Below are 25,555 nucleotides of genomic sequence, written 5' to 3'. Positions count from 1 at the left end.
AGATTGAAAAGGTCAGGGTGGGTGTTGGGGCCGGTTTGGTTCGCTGCTCTGTGAGGTTTACTTGTCTTTGCACTGAACTGAGGCAGTGGCCTGCAACTGATGAGATCCTGAATCGTGCTTCAGTGATGCCTGACTTTGAATCTGTGGACTCACTTTCATGAACTTCAGTTCTGAATGTTTATTGTTTGCATGATTTGTTTTTTTGCTCTGCTTATTGGGTGTTTGATGGTTTATTTTAATGGTTACTATTGGGTTTCTTTGTAATTGTATAGAGATGCAGTGTAGAATAGCCTCTTCTGGCCCTTCGAGCCATGCTGTCCAACAACCCACCAATTAAATCCTAGCCTAAGCACAGGACAATTTACTATAACCAATTAACCTACTAACCGGTACGTCTTTGGACTGTGGGAGGAAACCGGAGCACCCGGAGGAAACCCACGTACACACAGAAAATAATGTACAGACTTGCCTACAGAGGATGCTGCTGTGAACTCTGAACTCCAGTGCCCTGAGCTGGAATAGCATTGCGCTAACCATGGCTTTTTTATGAAGCTGCATGTGCAAGTGTATGCCATACAGTTAACTATATTGTAACATTTCAACAGAAGTCTGGTTTATCAATGTATTTCTAATAGTAAGTATAAGAAATTATGTTTTATAATGCTGAAATCCATTGTTTATTAACAGTACAACTTTAAAATGTACATCCCCTGAGCATGGTAGTGTCACGGTTAGTATAATGTTATTACAGTGCCAACAACCAGGGTTCAATTCCTGTCACTGTCTGTAAGAAGTTTGTACGTTCTCCCCATGATCTGCATGGGTTTCCTCCCTGGTGCTTCAGACTCCTCCCAAATTCCAAAGATGTACAGGTTCGGGCACCACAGTAGCGTAGCAGTTAGTACGAAGCTATTACAGCTCAGGGTATCAGAGTTCAGGGTTGAATCCTGGCGTCTGTAAGGATTTTATATGTCCTTCCCTTGGAATGCATAAGTTTTCTCCAGGTGCTCCAGTTTCCCCTCCCAGTCCCAAGGCATACTGGTTAGTAGGTTAATTGGTCATTGTAAATTATCCTGTAATTAGGCTCAGGTTAAATCATTGGTTGCTGGGTGATGCAGCTTGAAGGGCCAGAAGGGTCTGTTCTGCGCTGTCTCACTAAATAAAATGTGAGGAGGTTAACTGGTCACGTGGGTGGTGTGGCTTGTTGGGCCGGAAGGACCTGTTACTGTGCTGCATCTCTGTCTAAAATATAGAAAAATTGTGAGTTGGTTTGGACAGAAGGATATGTTCCTTTGTCTATTGCTGCTCTTGTAATTTCTTTATCCTCTTTTCTTTCCACTCAGAGACTTCAGCATAAATTTGTTGCTCTGCCAGGAAACCTTTCAGACCCCTTCGCAAGAATTCTTCATTCGACTGACCCAGACTTGTTTGCTCCCGTTCTGCATGTCGGTGCTGCTTATCTGCCTGTTCTCAACCTTGCAAGTCGTGGCCAGGAAGTTCCGGTAAAGAAGAAACTCAATGCAATTTAAGTGGGGTATTGCATCCACAGTGAAATATCTTGGCATAATCATTAAAGAAATAGTTTAGTGTAAATACTTATTTGTTTGTACCATAAACCACTTTGATCTTCCCTATCTGTCTTTAAGTGAAAATTCAAATTTCTTGTCATCTGACTGTACAAATATACAACTGAACAAAACAATGTTCCTCCTGACCACAGTGCATCCACAATACGTATAAAACACACAACGCAAAATAAAATAATTCCATACATAAGTTAATAAAATATAATTTAAAATGCATGTAGTGCACAGTGCGGATAAACTAAACAGCTCAATGTCCCACTGGTGAGACCTCGGTGGAGGGTGGGTATTCATTAGTCTCACAGTCTAAATCTTTCAAGAGAACTAATACTGAAGGAACGCTGTGCCATTGAACGTAGTGTCTTTTGGATTAGAAATAAACTTAAAGCCCATTTGATGTCTTTGATGGACGTGGTGATAATCTGTGGTGTCAGACTCTTAGGTGACATAAAATTGTATAACTGGGTATGATCACACTGTGTGTGTGTGTGTGTGTGTGTGTGTGTGTGTGTGTGTGTGTGTGTGTGTTCGTTGTCTGCACGCTGACCATCTCATTTCCAAAACTGCAGCATTGGCCTCACTTCAGAAACACTGTCTTGGTTGTAACACATGCACAAAATACAGGAGGAACTCAGCATCTGTGGAGAGTGGTAAACATTCGAGGTTTTGGGGCCAGGACCCTTCATCAGGACTCAGCCCACAGGATCGACTGTTTATTCCTTTCCATTGATGCTGCCTGGCCTGCTGAGTTCCTCCAGCATTCTGTATGTGTTACTTAAGGGTTCCTGCGTCTGCAGAATTTTTTGTTGTCATTCAGCTATACACATGTAAACAGCTAAACCAAACAATGCTCCTCTGGAAACACGGTGCACATTTCTTGGTTGTAAGGTATTTTGGTAAATCTTATAAGGAATGTGATAAACTGTGGATATTTTCCGTTATTTTACTCTACCATGGAGCACATTTACAAAGAGCATTGTCCATCATCAAGGGCCACCACCATCCAGACCATGCTCTCTCCTCACTGCTGCATCAGGAGGAAGCTACAGGAACCTCAAGTCATCAGGTTCAGGAACAGTTATTACACCTCAACCATCAGGCTCTTGAAACGGAGGGGATAACTTCACTCAACACACACTGAACTGTTCTTACAAACTATGGACTCACTTCAAGGACTCTTATCAAGTTCTCAATATTTATTGCTTATTTGTGTATTATTATTTTTCTTCTTTTTGTATTTGCACAATTTGTTCTCTTTTGCACACTGGTTATTTGTCCACTTCGTGTGTAGTTTTTCATTGATTCTATTGTGTTTCTTTGCTGTTACTGTGAATACCTGCAAGAAAATGAATCTCAGGCTGGTATAAGGTGACGTATATGCACTTGGATAATAAATTTACTTTGAACTTTGAACGGATACGAGCAGTATAGCTGCTTCAGTATAGGTTCACATAGATGATGGATGAGCTCACCTCCTCCTTTAATATCACCTCCTTGAACAAGAACGCACAACAGTGCCTCCACTTCCTACGAAGATTGAAGCAAGCAAGGCTTCCCTCGCCTATTTTAACTGCGTTTTACAGGAGCACCATTGAGAGCGTCCTGACAAGTTGCATCTCCATCTGGTCTGGGAGCAGTCGAGCATCAGACCAGAAGTCTCTACAAAGGACTGTGAGAATGGCTGTGAAGATCATGGGGGTCTCCCTACCATCCATGGGGGGCATTTATCAGGAGTGTAGCATACACAGGACCCTTAGCATTATTTAGGATCCCATCCATCCATCAGCATCCTCTGACTTTCTACTGTTGGCAGGAGACTCTGATGCAGAAAAACAAAAACGGTCAAGATGAGAAACTGTTTCTTTCCCCAGACCATTAGGTATACATTATATGGTTATATACATGTATGTAGTTAAATGACAATAAACTTGACTTGACTGGAGGGAGTGAATGACAGAAACCATGATCATGAATCTGAAGGTTCTATATGGTATACATCCTTCGATAAATGTAACTTGAATTTAATTTTCCTTGAATTTTTTGAATGAAATGGCATATAAATAATGAGGTATTTACTGTTGACTTTGTGTTTTAGTGATGTGCCACAAAAAGCTGCTGACTTGTCCGATATGGTGATGATTGGTGAAAGGCCTGAGGTGGTGTACCACACTCTACATTTGCTGCTGTTCGGCTCACTGGCACTGCTCTTCCAAGGGTGAGTGTATTTCTCTGAATGCCCTTTAAAATGATGCCCAGCGATGACAACAGCAAGTCTTATGAAATACAAACACAAGATTCTGCAAAAGCTGGAGATCCAGAGCATCTCACACAAAATGCTGGAGGAACTCAGCAGGTCAAGCAGCATTTATGGAGACGAGTAAAGAATTAATGTTTTGGGCTAAGACTTGTCTTAGACAATAGACAATAGGTGCAGGAGTAGGCCATTCGGCCCTTCGAGCCAGCACCGCCATTCACTGTGATCATGGCTGATCATCCACAATCAGTATCCATTTCCTGCCTTATCCCCATAACCTTTGATTCCGCTATCTTTAAGAGCTCTATCCACCTCTTTCTTGAAAGCATCCAGAGATTTGGCCTCCACAGCCTTCTGGGGCAGAGCATTCCATATATCCACCACTCTCTGGGTGAAAAAGTTTTTCCTCAACTCGTTCTAAATGGCCTACCCCTTATTCTTAAACTGTGGCCTCGGGTTCTGGACTCACCCGTCAGCGGGAACATGCTTCCTGCCTCCAGCGTGTCCAATCCCTTAATAATCTTATATGTTTCAATAAGATCCCCTCTCAGCCTTCTAAATTCCAGAGTATACAAGCCCAGTTGCTTCAATCTTTCAACATATGACAGTCCCGCCATCCTGGGAATTACCTTGTGAACCTACACTGCACTCCCTCAATAGCAAGAATGTCCTTCCTCAAATTTGGAGACCAAAACTGCACACAGTACTCCAGGTGTGGTCTCACCAGGGCCCTGTACAGCTGCAGAAGGACCTCTTTGCTCTTATACTCAATTCCCCTTGTTATGAAGGCCAGCATGCCATTAGCTTTCTTCACTGCCTGCTGTACTTGCATGCTTGCTTTCAGTGACTGATGCACAAGAACACCTAGATCTCATTGTGCTTCCCCTTTTCCTAACTTGACTCCATTTAGATAATAATCTGCCTTCCCATTCTTACCACCAAAGTGGATAACCTCACATTTATCCACATTAAACTGCATCTGCCATGCATCTGCCCACTCACCCAGCTTGTCCAAGTCACCCTGCATTCTCATAACATCCTCCTCACATTTCACACTGCCACCCAGCTTTGTGTCATCGGCAAATTTGCTAATGTTACTTTTAATTCCCTCATCTGAATCATTAATATATTCTGTAAACAGCTGCGGTCCCAGCACTGAACCCTGCGGTACCCCACTGGTCACCGCCTGCCATTCCAAAAGGGACCCATTAATCGCTACTCTTTGTTTTCTGTCAGCCAGCCAGCCAATTTTCAATCCATGTCAGTACTCTGCCCCCAATACCATGTGCCCTAATTTTGCCCACTAATCTCCTATGTTGGACTTTATCAAAGACTTTCTGAAAGTCCAGGTACACTACATCCACTGGCTCTCCCTTGCCCATTTTCATAGTTACATCCTCAAAAAATTCCAGAAGATTAGTCAGGCACGATTTCCCCTTGGTAAATCCATGCTGACTTGGACCAATCCTGTTACTGCTATCCAGAAGTGTCGTAATTTCATCTTTTATAATTGACTCCAGCATCTTTCCCGCCACCGACGTCAGGCTAACCGGTCAATAATTCCCTGTTTTCTCTCTTCCTCCCTTCTTGAAGAGAGGGACAACATTAGCCACCCTCCAATCCACAGGAACAGATCCTGAATCTATAGAACATTGGAAAATGATTACCAATGCATCCACGATTTCTAAAGCCACCTCCTTAAGTACCCTGGGATGCAGACCATCAGGTCCCGGGGAGTTATCAGCCTTCAGACCCAACAGCCTATCCAACACCATTTCCTGCCTAATATAAATTTCCTTCAATTCATTCATTACCCTAGGTCTTTTGGCCACTATTACATCTGGGAGATTGTTTGTGTCTTCCCTAGTGAAGACAGATCCAAAGTACCTGTTCAACTTGTCTGCCATTTCCTTGTTCCCCATAATAAATACACCCGCTTCTGTCTTCAAGGGCCCAAGTTTGGTCTTAACTATTTTTTTCCTTTTCACTATTTTTTTCCTTTTCACATACCTTCAGGAGGGGGTAAGAAGCCAGAATGAGAAGGTGGATGCAGGGAAAGAAGGACAGTCTAGGTGAAGCCAGGTGGGTGGGGAATGGGGAGTGAAGTAAGATGCTGGAAGGTGATGGGTGGGAAAGGTAAAGGGCTGAAGAAGAAGGAATCTGGTAGGAGAGGAGAGTGGACTATGAGAAGAGGGGTACCGGAGGGGTGATGGGTGAGTAGAGGTTAGAGTTGACGAATAGAAGAAGTGGGAATGGGATGGGAAAGAAACAAAAAGGCTCCCGGAAGCAGAAATCAATGTTCACGCCATCAGGCTGGAGGCTACCCAGTCAGAAATCTTATAAAAGAGATGGAGGAGTTGTAGCAGATGTTGGATTGGGGTGTAGAATTGTTTTTTTGTAGTTTAATTTTCCTATGCTTGTTTGTATTTTTATATAATCATCCATGTATGTGGAATTGTTCAGTGAATTTTTCAGTAATTACAGTACAGTTGCTTCTGTATTTTTCCAGAAACTACTTAGTTTTCAGTAGCAGGTGTCACACTACTTGAATCTAGCTGTTGTATAGGTTATAGTTATCACTGGAGATTGTGTTTTCTCTGGTCTGAGTATCAGGTGACCATCACTATATTTTCCTTTGTTCTCTTCGCTCCTTTTGTTCATTTGTCATTCTTTTAACACTTATTAAAACAATCATAAGTAATAAGCTTTATGCTTGTTTTTGATTTCTGAAGAACCTTTGGATCAGAAAGGTATCAGGATCCATCATTGGCCTTGACAGCATTTTTTAAACATTCATATCCAGTGAGAACTTCAGGAACTGATATAATTCAATAAATTATTCAGGGTAGTATTTTCTCAGTTAGATATGTATTGCTGAGTATTTTGTAGGAATTAGTTGCTTTTAGAATTTGGCATAAAGTTTACTAGCTTCTTTCCAAATCACTGGGAGGTGAAAGGAAAGCTGTATGTAAATACCTAGTGGGGAATCAAACTGCCCATGGGAACAAAAACTAGTCCTTGTTTGAGAGGGACTATAAATAGGTGGAACATGTGAAAACACGCTTCTTCACCAGTGGCTCAGGGTTCTGTTGTGCAAGTTGCTGAACAGCACTGAGTATACACAGTCAGGAAAGCTCACCATGGCCTCTACTTTCTGAGGAGGCTGAAGAGAGTTGGACTTTGAATGTCTGTACTTGTGTCATTCTGCAGATGCACAGTAGAGAGCTTCCTGACAAGCTGCACGGTACTGAAACTGCGCTGTGGCAGGCGGGAAGGCTCGACAACAGGTAGTCAGAACTGCCCAGTGCATCACCAGCACCAGCTGCGCAGGTTGACTCTGTGGTTAAGAAGGCGTACGGTGTATTGGCCTTCATCAATCGTGGAATTGAATTTAGGAGCCGAGAGGTAATGTTGCAGCAATATAGGACCCTGGTCAGACCCCACTTGGAGTACTGTGCTCAGTTCTGGTCACCTCACTACAGGAAGGATGTGGAAGCCATAGAAAGGGTGCAGAGGAGATTTACAAGGATGTTGCCTGGATTGGGGAGCATGCCTTATGAGAATAGGTTGAGTGGACTCGGCCTTTTCTCCTTGGAGCGACGGAGGATGAGAAGTGACCTGACAGAGGTGTTTAAGATGATGAGAGGCATTGATCATGTGGATAGTCAGAGGCTGGTCCAGGGCTGAAATGATTGCCACAAGAAGACACAGGTTTAAGGTGCTGGGGAGTAGGTACAGAGGAGATGTCAGGGGTAAGTTTTTTACTCAGAGAGTGGTGAGTGCGTAGAATGGGCTGCCGGCAACGGTGGTGGAGGCGGATACGATAGGGTCTTTTAAGAGACTTTTGGATAGGTACGTGGAGCTTAGAAGAATAGAGGGCTATGGGTACGTCTAGTAATTTCTAAGGATTTTTGACTGGACAGTGAACTCATGAACACTATCTATATCCTTGCTGTCTTTTTGTACTACTCATTTTTTACATATATTCCTTATTGCAATTTATATATATTCTGCAAAGTATGTATTACAATGTACTACTGCTGCAAAACAATAACTTTCATGACATTTGTCTGTGATAATAAATCTGAATCAGTTTCCAAGCTATATAACTCTTTGGCGCCACAGTTAGTGCGAAGCTATTTCAACTTGGGGCATTGGAGTTCGGAGTTCAACCTGTCATCCTCTGTAAGGAGTTTTACATCCTCCCTGTGGAATCCATGGGTTTCTTCCGGGTGCTCCAGTTTCCTCCTACAGTCCAAAGACATATTGGCTCGTAGGTTAATTGTCATTGTAAATTGTGCCCTGATTAGGCTAGGGTTTTAAATTAGTGGCCGGCCAGAAGGTGCTGTATCGTGTGTGTGTGTGTGTGTGTGTGTGTGTGTGTGTGTGTGTGTGTGTGTGTGTAAAAAAATTCTCTGGTGTATTTTAATTATTGGACAGGCAGTGGCGCTATTGAGCAACTTTTTTTAATCAAATTGCAGTATGTTGTTCACAGTGAGGGTAGGTGGCTGAGGTGTTTATCAGAGATGACTTGTTAATCAAGGTGGTGTTAACTTAAAACCTCTTCTTCCCCTCTGCCATCCGATTCCTAAATGGACATTGAACCCTTGGACACTACCTCACTTTTTAAATATACTGTATTTATGTTTTTTGCATGTTTTTAATCTATTTAATATATGTATACTGTAATTGATTTACTTTATTATTTTTATTTGATTTTTCTTTCTCTTCTAGATTATGTATTGCATTGAACTGCTGCTGCTAAGTTAACAAATTTGACGTCACATGCCGCAAATAAGAAACCTGATTCTGATTCTTTGCTGCATTTTTGTACCTTCACAGCTTAAAGTACTTATGGACTCCTTACGCTTGCATGTTTGCTGCCTTTGGTGTATGTTCCCCTCAGCTCTGGATGACTGTCTTTAAATGGTTACGACTGAAAACTGTGCCTCCATTGCTTCTGGTGAGTCTGGAGTATTCCTTTAAAGATTAGATTAGCTTTATCTGTCACGTGCACACCAAAACATACAGCAGGATGTGTCGTTTGTGTCAATTCAGCAAGGATTGTGTTGGGAGCAGCCCGCAAGCCTTGCTGTGCTTCTGGCGCCAACGTAGCATACCCACAACTCACTACCTCGAACCCATGCATGTTTGAAATGTCAGAGGAAATCCACATGGAGAACGTACAAACTCTTTACGGACAGCAATGGAGTTAAGCCCCGATCTTACCACTGGCACTGTATAGTAATGCATTAACTGCTGCACTAGCATGCCGCCTGATATAGTTCGATCATTAAAGCTCACGGGCTCTTCATTTTTCTTTCCCACTGAAGTAATACTTTATGCTTTATTGTCGCCAAACAATTGATACTAGAACGTACAATCATCATAGCGATATTTGATTCTGCGCTTCCCGCTCCCCAGATTACAAATCAATAGTAAATATTAAAAATTTTAATTATAAATCATAAATAGAAAATAGAAATATTGAAAGTAAGGTAGTGCAAAAAAAAACCCAAGAGGCAGGTCCGGATATTTGGAGGGTACGGCCCAGATCCGGGTCAGGATCCGTTCAGCAGTCTTATCACAGTTGGAAAGAAGCTGTTCCCAAATCTGGCCGTACGAGTCTTCAAGCTCCTGAGCCTTCTCCCTGAGGGAAGAGGGACGAAAAGTGTGTTGGCTGGGTGGGTCGTGTCCTTGATTATCCTGGCAGCACTGCTCCGACAGCGTGCGGTGTAAAGTGAGTCCACGGACGGAAGATTGGTTTGTGTGATGTGCTGCGCCGTGTTCACTATCTTTTGCAGCTTCTTCCAGTCTTGGACAGGACAACTTCCATACCAGGTTGTGATGCACCCTAGAAGAATGCTTTCTACGGTGCATCTATAAAAAATAGTGAGGGTTTCAGGGGACAGGCCAAATTTCTTCCGTCTTCTCAGGAAGTAAAGGCGCTGGGGGGCCTTCTTGGCAGTGGACTCTACTTGGTTGGACCAAGTCAGGCCATTTGTGATATTGACCCCGAGGAACTTAAAGCTTTAGACCTGTTCCATTTGCGCACCACCGATGTAAATTGGGTCGTGCGGTCTGCTACTCCTTCTGAAGTCAACAACCAATTCCTTCGTCTTGCTGATGTTGAGGGATAGGTTATTGTCCTCACACCATGCCACCAGGTTCTTAATTTCCTCTCTGTACTCAGACTCATCACTACCCGAGATACAGCCTATAATTGTTGTGTCATCAGCAAACATATATATTGAGTTTGATGAAAACTTGGCTACACAATAATAATTGCTGTCTTTAAAATTTCAGGCTCTTGTGTTGAGTACTGCAGTTCCAACAATAATAGGATTCAGCATTTGGAAGGATGTGAGTACATTTGTAGATTCATGTTTCAGCACTGTGATTTGTTGTGTTAGCAAGTAGACACAAGAAAAAGTAATTTAGATTGTGGGAAAACTTTTCCAGCAATTGCATTACTTATTTTTCAGATTGCTTATTAGAACATAGAACATAGACCAGTACAGCACAGGTACAGGCTATTCAGCCCACAATGTTTTGCTGAACTAATTAAATTAGTAATCAAATGGTAAACTAATCCTTTATGTCCATATCCTTCCATCTTCCTTACATTCGTGTGTCTATCTAAATGTCTCTTTAATCCCTAACGTATCTGCCTCGACCACTCTCTGAGTAAAAAACTTAATCCTCATATCTCAAAGTTTCAAAGTACATTTAACTTGGCCCTCTTTACAGAACTCGAAACCCCACAGAATGATAGAAACATCGAAGCCCTGAAGCCACCCCCCCCCAACTTCCCTTTGCACAAGCAGCAGCAAAAACATTGACTCTATGAAATAACCCTTCTCGCCTTCAATGCATGCCCTCTGGCATTAGACATTTCAACCCTGAGGAAAGGATACTGCCTGTCTACTCTATCTATACCTGTCATAATCTTTTAAACCTCTATCAGATCTCCCCTCAGCCTCCGACACTCCAGAGAAAACAACCTGTTTGTACGACCTCTCTTCATAGCCCATACTCTCTAATCCAGTCAGCATCATGGTGAACCTCTTCTGCACCCTCTCCAAAGCCTCAACATCCTTCCTATAATCCGTCCTTATTGTAACTTATAGTAATTTTTATGTATCACACTGGCCTGCTGCCTCAAAATAACATATTTTAACATGTATCAATGATAAAAACCTAATTTCTCCCTTTTGTGGTCCTCATCCTTATTTCCAAGCTCCTTATGTGCTTTTTGCCCATCACAAGCTCTGTATTCTCCTTCAGCTTCAGATATCTGTACTTCTGGTCATCTCTACACTTAAATACTTTTAGCAGCCCCCTCTTGTCCTGACTCTCTGAATTTCAGTTCTTCTCTTTCTCTCTTAAAACCTCATGTTCGCCAAAATATTTAGTTTTTACCCCGGACTGTTAGTCCTTGACTTGGACTCACATTTTGTTTGGAAACGTTGCGATAGAGTGCCTTGGGATGTTTTGTTGAATGAATTCTTGCATTGTTTATGTATCTGAATGAGGCACAAGTATTAACTCACTTATTAAAATTTGAACAAGGTAAGGCATTCTGGATAAGGACATTTATCAGGATGCTGCCTGGATTAGGGAGCTTGTCTTATGAGGATAGATTGAGTGAGTGAGGGCTTTTCTCTGTGGACTGAAGGAAGTTAAGAGGTTAAGAGACATAGTGGACAGCTATAGACATTCCCAGAGCAGAAGTGGCTAATGTAAATGGGGATAACTTTAAGGTGATTGGAGGAAAGTATAGGGGGGGATGTCAGACGTAATTTCTTTACGCAGAGAGTGGTGGGTGTGCAGAATGTGCTGCCAGGGGTGGTGGTAGAGACAGATATATTAAGGACGTTTAAGAGACCTTTAGATAGACACATGGGTAATAGAAAAATGGAGATCTGTGTGGGAGGGAAAGGTTAGATTGATCTTGGAGTAAGTTCAAAAGTTAGTACAGTATTATGGGCTGTACAGTGCTAAGTTCTATTAATCTCCTCTATCCTGGTTCCCATGCCCCTGCCAAACTAACTTACCTCCAACAGCACTTGCCAATCTGCCCGCAAGAATGTTGATCTCCCTCAAGTTCAGGTGCGACCCATCATTTTTGTACAGGTCATACCTGCCCCAGAAAGGATCCCAATGATCCACAAGTCACTAGGGCCAGAGCGCACAGGCTCAGGAAAGAAGGACGTTCTTTTAGAACAGAGATGAGGAGCAATTTGTTTAGCCAGAGGGTGGTGAATCTGTGGAGGGTGGTGAATCTGTTGCCCCAGACGGCTGTGGAGGACATATCATTGGGTATATTTAAGATGGAGGTTTGATGGGTTCTGGATTAGTAAAGGTGTCAAAGGTTATGGGGTTGAGAGGGATAATAAATCAGTCATGATGGAATGGCAGAGCAGACTCAATGGGCTGAATGGCCTAATTCTGCTCCTGTGTCTTATGGTCTAAGCACTGATGTTGTGCATTTAGTATTTCAGTAATACTTGAGTAATCTTGTATATATATTGTTTGATTAAGCATTCTTGTTCATTTAAATACAGGTTTCCCCTACTATCCGAAGGTAGAGGGTTCCTATGAAACCGTTCGTAAGCCGAAATGGCGTAAAGCGAAGAAGCAATTACCGTTAATTTATATGGGAAAATTTTTTGAGCGTTCCCAGACCCAAAAAATAACCTACCAAATCATACCAAATAGCATATAAAACCTAAAATAACACTAACATATAGTGAAAGCAGGAATGATATGATAAATACACAGCCTATATAAAGTAGAAATAATGTATGTACAGTGTAGTTTCACTTAACAGATTTGGGAAGTTTGAGCCAAAATTGATTTGTCGAGAAAAATCGGCACGTACACGCATGTGCATGTCATGCATTCGCACGTACGCGCACATCACACATGCACAGGTACACACTTTCGCACATCATGCACGCGCACACACCTGCCCGCACAAGGCTTCATGGTCATGGTAGTCTTTCTTGGGGTAAACACAAGTTTAAAACGAGCATCTTTTTTCGTAAAAGCGAAAATCCTCTTTTGGTTAACGAAAACAGGTACTAATGTAGGTCTTTCGTAAAAGCGAAATGTTGTAAAGAGAATGTTCGGAAAGCGGGGGACACCTGTAATTCATTACAGGCTGTATGTATCAATACATGAATTGTGTACATCATCACATTACCACGCAATACGTATATGCCTCGCTTAAAGTAAAAGCACAAAGTTAGACTCACATTTTGGACTCTCATGTCTTCTTTTGAATTAGTTTAATGTTTTGGAAGTCACAGAACTTGACAGATAGTGTATCATTAGTATGGTGTTACCTTCTGGAGAAGAAGGCAAGAGAATTGATGCTGAAATTGTGCATTTGACTTGTTTATGTTGGTTTTGTTGAGCTTTACACATTTAACTTTTAAAATTACTTCAGTTCTTTCCAGATGTAATGAGTGAACTCTCTGAACTTCAGGAATTTTATGATTCTGATACTGTGGAGCTGATGAACTGGATCAAGTAAGTTGTTACACCAGTGCGCATTTTTTAAAATCGGTCTTGCAGAATCAGTCAAAGTCCTGTGGGCAACCTGCATCTGATGGTGTAGCCCTGAAACTCAGTGGTAAAGTTCAAAGTACGTGAGGTCACCATATACAACCCTGACACAGTAGAACAAAGTAATACAATAGAATTGAGGGATACCATACAACAAAGGCTGACAAACAACCAATGTGTAATAGAAGACTAACTGTGCAAATACAAAAAAGAAACAAATAATACTGAGAACGTGAGTTGTAGAGTCCATGAATGTAGATCTATAGGTCGTGGAATCAGTTCAGTGTTGAGTTTGAGTGTACACCTCAAAACACGCTAACTCATCAGTGCTAGTTTGTTATCAAATTCAAAACTTTAAGATGATACAAATTGGGGGTGGCGTGGTAGCATAGTCGTTAGCATAACACTTTACAATACCAGTGGCCTGGGTTTGATTATTGCTGCTCTTTATCAATCCATTCAGTAAGGGCGTGGCTTAACTGTGGTCTAATACCATTTGCTCGCTGTTGCTCAATATCTCCTACCATCGGTTAATGATAATTTACTGAAGATTCAAGATCTTCAAGATTGTGTACTGTTATTATTCAGTATAGGAGTGTAAAGGAGAACGAAATGATTGTTACTCTATATGTCACCCTATACAACCCTGAGTTTCATTTACTTGTGGGCATTTGCAGTAGAACAAAGAAATACAATAGAATCAATGAAAAACTACGTGCAAAGACTGACAAACAACCAATCTGCAAATGTGAAAAAAATAATAATGAATAGATAGGTAAATAAATAACACTGAGAACAAGAGTTGTTGAGTCCTTGAAAGTAAATCCGTAGGTTGTAGAATCAGTTCAGCTCAATAGAAATGGTAATTTGGATAATTTTTTTACTACTAATGTGGATATAATGACCAATTTTTAAAAGTAACTAGGGAATCATGGTTTTAGCCCAGTCTTTCATGACAGACCACAACCTTTCGTTTCTTTCCAAGGTCAGATGGGGAGCTGAACATCTTCAGATAAAGTGCCAGCAGCTTAAGACAGAAAGAGGATTAGCTCTCACGGTGATGGGGCACGTGCCGTGCTTGAAGCTGCCTCACTAATGTGCACAACTGAGCCTCTTCAGCAAACCCTGTTCTGCATGCAGCTGAGTTTGGCAACTTTAGTTGGAAACGTACAGATTTGTGCATAGTAACATTTTAATTTGCTGCCCGTCCTTCTACATTGGTTATGAAAGGCCACATTACTAAATGGGAGGAAATACAAAAATCTGAGTTGCAAAGGGACCTGGGAGTCCTCATTCAGGATCCACTAAAAGGTTAACTTGCAGGTTGAGTCAGTTGGTGACAAATGCAATGTTAGCATTCCTTTCAAGAGGACTAGAATATAAGAACAAGGATGTAATTCTGAGGCTTTATAAGGCACTGGTGAGACTGCACTTGGGGTATTGTGAGTAGTTTTGGACCTTTTATCAAGGAAAGTATGTACTGGCATTGGAGGGGGTCCAGCAGAGGTTCATGATTCTGGGAATTAAAGAGTTAACAAATGAGCATTTGATGGCTCTGGGCCTGTACTCACCAGAGTTTAGAAGAATGAGGGGGATCTTACTGAAACCTGTCGAATGTTGAAAGGCCTCGAGGACTGGTGGTGCCGAGAATGTTCCCTATAGTGGGTGAGTTTAGGACCAAGGGCACAGTTTCAGAATAGAGGGACATCTATTTAGAACAGAGATGAGGCGTTTCTTTAGCCAGGGCTGGTGAATCTGGAATTCATTGCCGCAGACATCTGTGGAGGCCAAGAGGTTGGGTGTATTTGAAGTGGAGGTTGATAGGTTCCTCATTAGTCAGGGTGTCGAAGGTTATGGTGAGAATAGGAGAATGGGGTTCAGAGAGATCATAAATGATCACGATTGAATAGTGGAGCAGACTCAAGGTGCCAAATGGCTGATTAGGAGCCAAGATAATTGCATTTTCCTACCGTGGTGTCTGGTAGCAGCTGGGCAGGCCAGTAACACAAACAGAAAAGTCTTCAGTCCGTTGCTTGCAATATTAATGTAACAATCTGAAAAAAAGTTACTGAGAAATGCATACAGCCTTTTTAGGCCAAATCTACAGTATTGCATACAGTTCTTATTGCTCACTGGAAGGTGCTTCATCTTTGGTGGTGTTCAGGGCTTCCTTCATCTGTCAGAAGCTTCCTCTCGGTTTTCACTACTGTCAGCCACGCAAGTCCTGCTTGGAGTCTCAGGAATACTATCACACTCAGATGTAGAATGATTCTTCATTGCTATTTCTGTAACAGTTTTGTTTTGCCAGTCAGGGTTGTTAGCCCTGAGCTGAACCCCTGAATCTGGAGGACCGGTGGGCCACTCTTAGTCTGTCCTCTACCCTTTGTCCTATTTGGCACGGGTGACCCTATCAAGAGCCAAAGCATAAAGTCCTGACTCCAGCCGACATAGCTCTCTGGGTGATTGAGACATGCGAGCCTCCAAGCCATGACAAGGTTGTGGTCCTCTTGGAGGTGTACATTTCTGGTTGCCCCCATTATAGGAAGAGTGCTGGGGCTTTGGCAGGGTGCAAGAGAGCTTCACCAGGATGCTGCCTGGATTAGAGGGCTTGTGCTATAATGAGGGGTAGGACAAACTTGGGTTGTTTACACTGGAGTGGCGGAGATTGAGTGGAGATCTGATAGCAGTTTATAAGATTATGAGAGGCTTAGACAGAGTAGACAGACAGCATCTTTTTCCACCGATTGAAATGTCTAATACCAGAAGGCATGCATGTTATGTGAGAGGGGTTAGTTTTAAAGGTGAGGTGAGAGGCGAGTTTTTTTTACACAGAGAGTGGTGGGTTGCCTGGAATGCGCTGCCTGGAGTGGTGGTAGAGGCAGATACATTAGCGACTTTTAAAAGACATTTAGATAGGCATGTGAATGTGAGGAAAATGGAAGGATACGGCCATTGGGTAGGCAGAGGGAATTAGTTTGGTTGGCCATTTGATTACCAATTTAATTAGTTCAGCACAACATTGTGGGCCGAAGGGCCTGTTCTGCTGAACTGTTCTGTGTTCTAATACTGAGACATTGGTTTTGAAATGTTTTTGAACTATGCAATGGATTTCACAATGGAATATTAAAATAATATTTCTGATTTGTTTTTGGAGAACACAGGTAGTTTGTTTTATGGATTACCTTGCACAATATGCTGTGCTGTTTGTCGGATATTTTTAATGCTGTCTATCCAATTCCAAAAAGTTCATGGCAATTTTTTGGACATGAGGGGATCTTGGTAATCGTAGGGAGGCTGAGGATTTTAAATAGGAGTATCTCATTTGCATAATGCTGATCTTCATGCTGAAGAAAAGCTGCCCTTTTAAAAATAACCTGAATGGTTGTTTTTGCCTCTTTCTCCCTTTTTTATTATGTTATCATTTAAGAAAATAAGAAAGTGACAGGTTGCTTTGTAACACTGAGTTGTATGGGAACCACTTCTAGATTTCCCAAAAGAAGTTTTAAGCCACTCATTCACTGCTTAGAAGTATGAGATCTATTTTTTCCCCACCACTGACAATTTTCACTGAAAAGATTGCAATCTTCAGGAAGATTACAAGGATCATAGATTCTTTTCTAAAAGAGCTGCCTTCTGAAAAACGCTATAGGGATATTAAAACAAAAACTTCACGCCATCTTAAAAGTTTCTTCCCCCAGACAGTTAGTCTGATTCAGAATCACCGACACATGTTGTGAAATTTGACTTAGCACCATCAGTACAATAATAGAAAAAAACTGTAAATTGCAATAAGTATATGTATATATTTAAAAGTTAAATTAAATAAATAGTGCAAAAATAGAAATAAAAACGGTGGTGAGGTAGTATTCGTGGATTCAATGTCCATTCAGGAATCGGATGGCAGAGGGGAAGAAGTTGTTCCTGAATTGCTGAGTGTGTGCTTTCAGGCTTCTGTACCTCCTTCCTGATGGTAACCGTGTGAACAAGGCATGACCTGAGTGATGGGGGTCCTTAATGACGGACACCACCTTTTTAAGGCGTCGCTTCTTGAAGATGTCCTGGATCTTGGGGAGACTAGTGCCCAAGATGCAGCAGACTAACTTTACAACTCTCTGCAGCTTGCTTCGATCCTGTGCAGTAGTGCCCCCTGCCCATACCAGACTGTGATGCAGCCAGTTAGAGTATTCTGTATTTGTAGAAGGTTTCAAGTGTTTTAAGTGACAAATCAAATGCTTGAAACTGCTAATGAAGTATAGCCACTGGCTGGCCTCTTTTGCAGCTGCATCGATATGTTGGGTCCAAGACAGATCCTCAGAGTTATTAACAACCAGGAACTTTCAATTGCTCGCTGTCTCCACTTTTGTCCTTCTATGAGGACAGGTGTGTGTTCCATCGTCTTACCCTTTCAAGCATTCAAATTAGCCCCCCCCCCCCATACCTTCTCTATCTATTACCCCCATCACTGCACTGCATTGTAAACGGTTTAAACCATTTTTTATAACACTGTTTATAATGTAAGAGTTCCTTTTGCCAAAAATCATTTTGTCACTATCACTTTTTGTCAGTTGTCTCATGTTAGACCATAAAACAGGGAAGCAGAATTAGGCCATTTGGCCCCTCAAGTCTGCTGCGCCATTTCATCATGACAGATTTAGTTTCCCTCATGCCCTTGATGCTCTGACCAATCAAGAGCCTATTAAACTGGGCTTTAAGTATACCCAACGTCTTGGACTCCACAGCTGTCTGTGGCAACGAATTCCACGGACTCACCACCCTCATCTCTGTTCTAAAGGGACACTCTTCTATTTTAAGGCTGAGCTCTCTGGTCCGAGACTCTCCCACTATAGGAAATATTCTCTGCGTCCACTCTATCGAGGCCTTTCAATATAGGTTTCAGTTGGATCCCCCACCCCCACTTATAGGAGTATGTACAGATACTGCTACACTTTATGTACAATCAGTTTACGTATGTGAGCTCATCTTATGTGTATATGGCCACAGTCACTCACTTGTACATTGTGTTTTATAGGATTGCTTTCATATTTGAGTTTATTGTGTTTTTTATGCTGATTGTGTTTATTTTATGCTGCTTCAGATCCCGAAAACAATCATTTTGTTCTCTACACTTGTGAACTGAAGAATGACAGTAAACAATCTTGAAACTTGAATTGTAAATGTACGCTGGTGTTTATACATATTTTATTCCATATCTGTACTTTAACCTCTAAGTTTACTTTAATGTAATTCTTTATAATTGTTGAATATTGGTATTTTTTGTTGCATGTCACACCCTGACCAACACAGCACAGTAAATTCCTGATACAGTTAAAAGTATATGGCAAAATAAAGTTGAGCATTGGTTGCATACATGTCACCAGATGGTACCCAGAGATTCATTTTCTTGCGGGCGTTCCCAGTAAATGCAAAGAAACACAATAGAATCAATGAAAAACTGCACACCAGGACTGACAATCAATGTGCAAAAGACAGTAAAATGCAAATACAAAAAGAAAGAATATTAATAGTAATAAACAAATAAGCAATAAATATCGAGAACATGAGATAAGAGTCCTGGAAAGTGAGACTATAGTTTGCAGGAACAGTTGAGTGATGGCGTGAGTGGTTTTCCTCTCAAGTTCAGGAGCCTGATTTTCAACACAGTTCTGTTGTTTATAGTTAGTATATTGAAAGAGATCCTTACTATTGCTCCCAATTCTCCAGAAGACAAACTCCCAGTGCAGCCGTGTTTGCGGGAAGCATGCAGCTCATGGGAACTGTGAAACTCTGCACGGGTCGGACAGTGACAACCCACCCACTCTACTCCGATAGAGACCTGAGAAAGCGCACAGAGGAGGTGAGTGCTTCACTTTGGCTTATCGAGATGCATATCTGAGTTCCAGCAGGTTGAGATTATACAGTTAATGTATACATCACAGTTGAAGGGATTGTGTCTGGCCGTAAATTGCACCAGTAAACCATAGTTAACAAGGAATCTGGTTGGATATTTGATGATCATCGTAGCATTCTGTGACACCGGTGTTCAATAATTTAACAATACATTTTCAATGATCATTCATCAATGATAGCCGCTTGGGTGAAATACCGAAGATCTAGTGCCTTTACTGTTATCTCTCTGAAAGAGTTAGCATTTTCTTTACTGTTGTTTACCCTCCCCCTTCCCTCTTCATTTCCCTACTTTGGCCTCTTACCTCTTCTATTAGCCTGCCTATCACCTGCCCCTGCTGCCGTAAGACTATAAGACGTAGGAGCTGAATTAAGGCAATTTGGCCCATTGAGTCTGCTCCACCATTTAATCATGGCTGATGCAATTTACCTCCCAGCCCCAATATCCTGCCTCCCCCCCTGCAATATCCTGCCTCCCCTCCCATTTCCCTTCATGCTCTGACCAATCAAGAATCTATCAACCTCTGCCTTAAATATACAGAAAGAGTTGGCCTCCACAGCCATTTGTAGCAAACAATTCCACAGATTCACCACTCTCTGGCTAAAGAAATTCCACCTCGCCTCTGGTCTAAAAGGACACTCCTCTATTCTGAGGCTGTGTCCTCTGGTCTCTGACTCTCCCACCATAAGAAACATCCTCCGTCCCATCTACTCCATCCAGGCCTTTCACAATTCGACAGGTTTCAATGAGATCAGCACTCATTCTTCTGAGTTCTAGTGAATACAGGCCCAGAGCCATCAAACACTCTTCATATGACAAGCCATTCAATCCTGGAATCATTTTTGTGAACCTCCTTTGAACCCTCTCCAGTTTCAGCACATCCTTTCCAAAATAAGGGGCCAAAAACTGCTCACAATACTTCAAGTGAGGCCTCACCAGTGCTTTATGAAGTCTCAGCATTACACTGTTGCTTTTATACTCTAGTCCTCTTGAAATGAATGCTGTCATTGCATTTGCCTTCCTCATCACAGACTTTATCCATGCTGACTGTGACCTGCTGTACCATGTGTCTCCAAGTACCCTGACACCAAATAATGAACCCCAACATTTTCCCAAACACTGAGGTCAGACTAACTGGTCTATAGTTTCCTTTCTTTTGCCTCTCTCCCTTCTTGAGGAGTGGAATGAGATTTGCAATTTTTCAGTCTTCCGGAACCATTCCAGAATCTAGTGATTCTTGAAAGATTATTAGACCTTCAGACTTTTTAGTTTCCTAAGAACCTTCTCCCTAGTAATGGTAACTTCACACACCCCATGACCTCTGACACCTGGGACTTCCACCATACTGCTAGTGTCATTCACAGTGAAGACTGATGCAAAATACTTATTCACTTTATCCACCATTTCCTTGTCCCCCATTGCTACCTCTCTGGCATCATTTTCCAGCAGTCTGATATCCACTCTCGCATCTCTTTTACACTTCATATATCTGAAGAAACTGTTGGTATCCTCTTTAATATCATTGGCTAGCTTACTTTCATATTCCATCTTTACCTTCTTAATGACTTTTTAGTTGCCTTCTATTGGTTTTTAAAAGCTTCCGAATCTTCTAACTTCCCTCTAATTTTGTTCTATTATATGCCCTTTGTTTAGCTTTTACATTGGCTTTGATTTCTCTTGTTAGCCATGGTTGTGTAATCTTTCCTTTAGAATACTTCTTCCTCTTCGGGATGTATTTATCCTGTGCCTTCCGAATTGCTTCCAGAAATTCTAGATGTCGTAGCTATGCCGTCATTTCTGCCAGTGTTTTTTTCCAATTGTAATTTCCTTTACACCACTGTAATACTGATACATCTGACTGTAGCTTCTCCTCAAATTTCAGGGTGAGTTCTATCAACCTATGGTCAATTGCCCCATTTGGTTCATTGCACAACACCCAATCCATAATGGCTGATCCCCTCACAAACAAGAGAAAATCTGCAGATGCTGGAAATCCGAGCAACGCACGCAAAATGCTGGAGGAACTCAGCAGGCCAGGCAGCATCCATGGAAAAAATACAGTCAACATCAACTGTACTCTTCTCCTAGATGCTGCCTGGCCTGCTCAGTTCCTCCAGCATTTTGTATGTATAGCTGATCTCCTCGTGGGCCCAACCACAAGCTGCTCTAGAAAGCCATCTTGTAGACATTCTAGAAAATCCCCCTTTTAGAATCCAGCGCCAACCGGATTTTCCCAGTCTATCTGCATATTGCAATCCCCAGTGATTATTGTAACATTGCCATTTTAGCATGCATTTTATATCTCCCATTGTAATTTGTAGACCACATCCTTACTAATGTTTGGGGGTTTGTATACAACTTCTATCCGGGTCTTTTTAGTCGTCAAGTCAAGTGAAATTTATTGTCATTTAATTACATATATGTATATAACCATATATATAGAAACGAGACAATGTTCCTCCGAACCGGGATGCAAAGCACAGTAGTACACATGTAGCCCCCTGGTAAGCCTCAGGCTCGCTTCCATCTGGGGAGAGCAGCCTTCGGCCCCGCCAAACTGGGTAATCAAGTTTGGGAGGTTGCTGTGTGTTGTATCCCCTGTGTAACATCTGTACCTTGAAATAACATTCAGTCCACAATGTGCGGTTAAACGATTAAGATCTTATATTTAAGTATGGGGTTAGTAGAGAACAAAAGAAAAGGAAAACAAATAAAAGACACCAATAATCTCATAAACATGTCCAGTGCACAAACGTTGGAGCTCACGGATTCCCTGTCGCTGATCCTCCTTGGCTCGTCGTCGACCCCTGGGCTCCTGCCCCAAGCCCAGGCCCAGCGGGTCCGGCAACCATCTCTTCAAGCCATGTCTTCTCTCTTCATCCTCCTCACGCCTTCTCCCCAAAGCCCATGCAACTAACAGCTTTCACATAGACAGAAAGAATAACATCTATCCCAATTGGTTAACAAATGAATACAAGTCCCGTTATCACTAATTATAATCCAAACATACTGCTATAGAGAATCACTGTCTTAACCATTAACAGTACAGAGAAGCCATTTTATTCACCTTAGCAGTAAAATAAAAGAAACTCTTACACACATAACACAGAATAACCTATGAAGGTAAAGATAAAATCTACAGATGAATCGCACATAAGCAACAAACAAAAGTGCATTGATGATAAATATTGTAAAGTACAGAACAGATTAACCAGTCACACATTCGAATTTGATGCAGCTGGGAGTTCCTGACCCCTCTTGTTTTTATGCATCATAGTCTCCTGCCTGATGGTGGAGAGTCATAGAAGATGCTGATTGATGGGTGGGATCCTCAGTAATACTAAGGACACTGCGTAGGCAGCGCTCCTGATAGATTTCCCCGATGGATGGTAGGGAGACCCCTATGATCCTCTCAGCTGTTCTCATAGCCCTTTGTAGGGACTTCTGGTCTGATGCTCGACTGCTCCCAGACCAGATGGAGATGCAACTTGTCAGGACACTCTCAATGGTGTTTTTGTAAAATGCAGTTAAGATGGGGAGTGGAAGCCTTGTTTGCCACAATCTTCTTCACTGTTGTGCCTTCTTGTTCAGGGTTTTACCCTTGCAGTTCCTTAGCTTTATCCACAATGATTCAACACCTTCCTCTTTCTAGTGGTTTGATTTCAGATTTTATCAACAGGGCAATGCCACCCCCTCTGTCTTCCTGCCTATCCTTTCATTACAATGTGTATCCTTGGGCATTAAGCTCCCAGCTATAATCTTCTTTCAGCGATATGTTGCCTATCACATAGAAACATAGAAAATCTACAGTACATTACAGGCCCTTCAGCCCATAAAGCTGTGCCACACATGTCCTTACCTTAGAATTTGGCCGAGGGTTACCCAAAGCCTTCTATTTTCCTGAGCTCCAGGTACCTGTCCAGGAGTCTCTTAAACAACCCTATCGTATCCACCTCCACCACCGTCGCCGGCAGCCCATTCCACGCACTCACCACTCTCTGTGTTTTTAAAAGAAAAGAGACAAACAAACAAACTTAACCCTGACATCTCCTTTGTACCTACTTTCAAGCACCTTAAAACTCTGCCATTTTGTGTTAGCCATTTCAGCCCTGGGAAAAAGCCGCTGACTGTCTACATGATCAGTGCCTCTCATCATCTTATACACCTCTATCAGGTCACCTCTCATCCTCCATTGCTCCAAAGAGAAAAAGCAGAGTTCACTCAACCTATTCTCATAAGGCATGCTTCCCAATCCAGGCAACATCCTTGTAAATCCCCACTGCATCCTTTCTGTGGCTTCCACATCCTTCCTGTAGTGAGGTGATCAGAACAGAACTGAGCACAGTACTCCAAGTGGGGTCTGACCAGGGTCCAATATAGCTGCAATATTACCTCTCGGCTCCTAAATTCAATACCACAATTGATGAAGGACAATGTAACGTATGTCTTCTAAATCACAGAGTCAACCTGCACAGCAGCTTTGAGTGTCCTATGGACTCGGACCCCAAGATCCCTCTGATCCTCCACACTGCCAAGAGTCTTACCATTAATACTATATTCTGCTATCATATTTGACCTACCAAAATGAACACTTCACACTTATCTGGGTTGAACTCCATCTACCGCTTCTCAGCCCAGTTTTGCATCCTATCAATGTCCCGCTGTAACCTCTGACAGCCCTCCACACTATCCACAACACCCCCAGCCTCTGTGTCATCAGCAAATTTACTAACCCATCCCTCCACTTCCTCAACCAGGTCATTTATAAAAATCATGAAGAGCAGGGGTCCCAGAACAGAAGAACAGATCCCTGAGGCACACCACTGGTCACCGACCTCCATGCAGAATATGACCTGTCTACAACCACTCTTTGCCTTCTGTGGGCAAGCCATTTCTGGATTCACAAAGCAATGACCCCTTGGATCCCATGCCTCCTTACTTTCTTATTAAGCTTTGCATGGGGTACCTTATCAAATGCCTTGCTGAAATCCATATACACTACATCTACTGCTCTACCATCATCAATGTGTTTAGTCACATCCTCAAAAAATTCAGTCAGGTTCATAAGGCACGACCTGCCTTTGACAAAGCCATGCTGACTATTCCTAATCATATTATGCCTCTCCAAATGTTTGTAAATCCTGCCTCTCAGGATCTTCTCCATGAACTTACTAACCATTGAAGTAAGACTCACTGGTCTATAATTTCCTGAGCTATCTGTACTCCCTTTCTTGAATAAAGGAACAACATCTGCAACCCTCCAATCTTCCAGAACCTCTCCCGTCCCCATAGATGATGCAAAGATCATCATCAGAGGCTCAGCAATCTCCTTCCTTGCCTCCCACAGTAGCCTGGTGTACATCTCGTCCGGTCCCAGTGACTTATCCAACTTGATGCTTTCCAAAAACTCCAGAACATCTTTTTTAATATCAACATGCTCAAGCTTTTCAGTCCGCTGTAAGTCATCCCTACAATCGCCAAGATCCTTCTCCGCAGTGAATACTGAAGCAAAGTATTCTGAATATATTCTGCTTATTGAGAAAGTAAGGAGGCATGGGATCCAAGAGGTCATTGCTTTGTGGATCCAGAACTGGCTTGCCCACAGAAGGCAAAGTATTCTGAAGCAAAGCTAGCAAATAATATCAAAGCTAGCAAATAACATCAAAGAGGATACTAAAAGCTTGTTCAAGTATATAAAGAGTGAAAGACAGGTGAGAGTAGATATAGAACCAATAGAAAATGATGCTGGAGAAATTGTAATGGGAGATAAGGAGGTGGCAGAGGAACTGAACGAGTATTTTGCATAATCTTCACTGAGGAAGACATCAGCAGTATACTGGACACTCAAGGGTGGCAGGGAAGAGAAGTGTGCGTAGTCACAATTACGACAAAGAGAGTACTCAGGAAGCTGAATAGTCTAAGGATAGATAAATCTCCCGGACCAGATGGAATACACCCTCGTGTTCTGAAGGAAGTAGCTGTGGAGATTGCGGAGGCATTAGCGATGATCTTTCAAAAGTCGATAAATTCTGGCATGGTTCCGAAGGACTGGAAGATTGCAAATGTCACTCTGCTATTTAAGAAGGGGGCAAGGAAGCAAAAAGGAAATTATAGACCTGTTAGCTTGACATTGGTGGTTGGGAAGCTGTTGGAGTCGATTGTCAAGGATGAGGTTACGGAGTAATTGGAGGCATATGACAAAATAGGCAGAACTCAGCATGGTTTCCTTCAAGGAAAATC

The 25,555-nt window shown here is 42.2% G+C and overlaps 1 protein-coding gene across 3 annotated transcripts in view; it reads left to right on the top strand.

Annotated features, from left to right (window-relative positions):
• LOC140194557 (probable C-mannosyltransferase DPY19L4) overlaps positions 1 to 25,555 on the top strand; it is a 99,780-nt gene that overhangs the window by 59,561 nt on the left and 14,664 nt on the right. For all 3 annotated transcript variants that reach the window (XM_072251784.1, XM_072251790.1, XM_072251776.1), the window contains exons 12-17: positions 1,344 to 1,502; positions 3,679 to 3,798; positions 8,680 to 8,800; positions 10,144 to 10,200; positions 13,292 to 13,374; positions 19,132 to 19,264. In XM_072251784.1, coding sequence (XP_072107885.1) covers positions 1,344 to 1,502; positions 3,679 to 3,798; positions 8,680 to 8,800; positions 10,144 to 10,200; positions 13,292 to 13,374; positions 19,132 to 19,264 — 673 coding nt within the window. The remainder of the gene's footprint in view (positions 1 to 1,343; positions 1,503 to 3,678; positions 3,799 to 8,679; positions 8,801 to 10,143; positions 10,201 to 13,291; positions 13,375 to 19,131; positions 19,265 to 25,555) is intronic.

This window comes from Mobula birostris, chromosome 1 (genome assembly GCF_030028105.1).
Source record: "Mobula birostris isolate sMobBir1 chromosome 1, sMobBir1.hap1, whole genome shotgun sequence".
Taxonomy (NCBI): domain Eukaryota; kingdom Metazoa; phylum Chordata; class Chondrichthyes; order Myliobatiformes; family Myliobatidae; genus Mobula; species Mobula birostris.
This window is presented reverse-complemented; position numbering and strand designations above follow the sequence as displayed.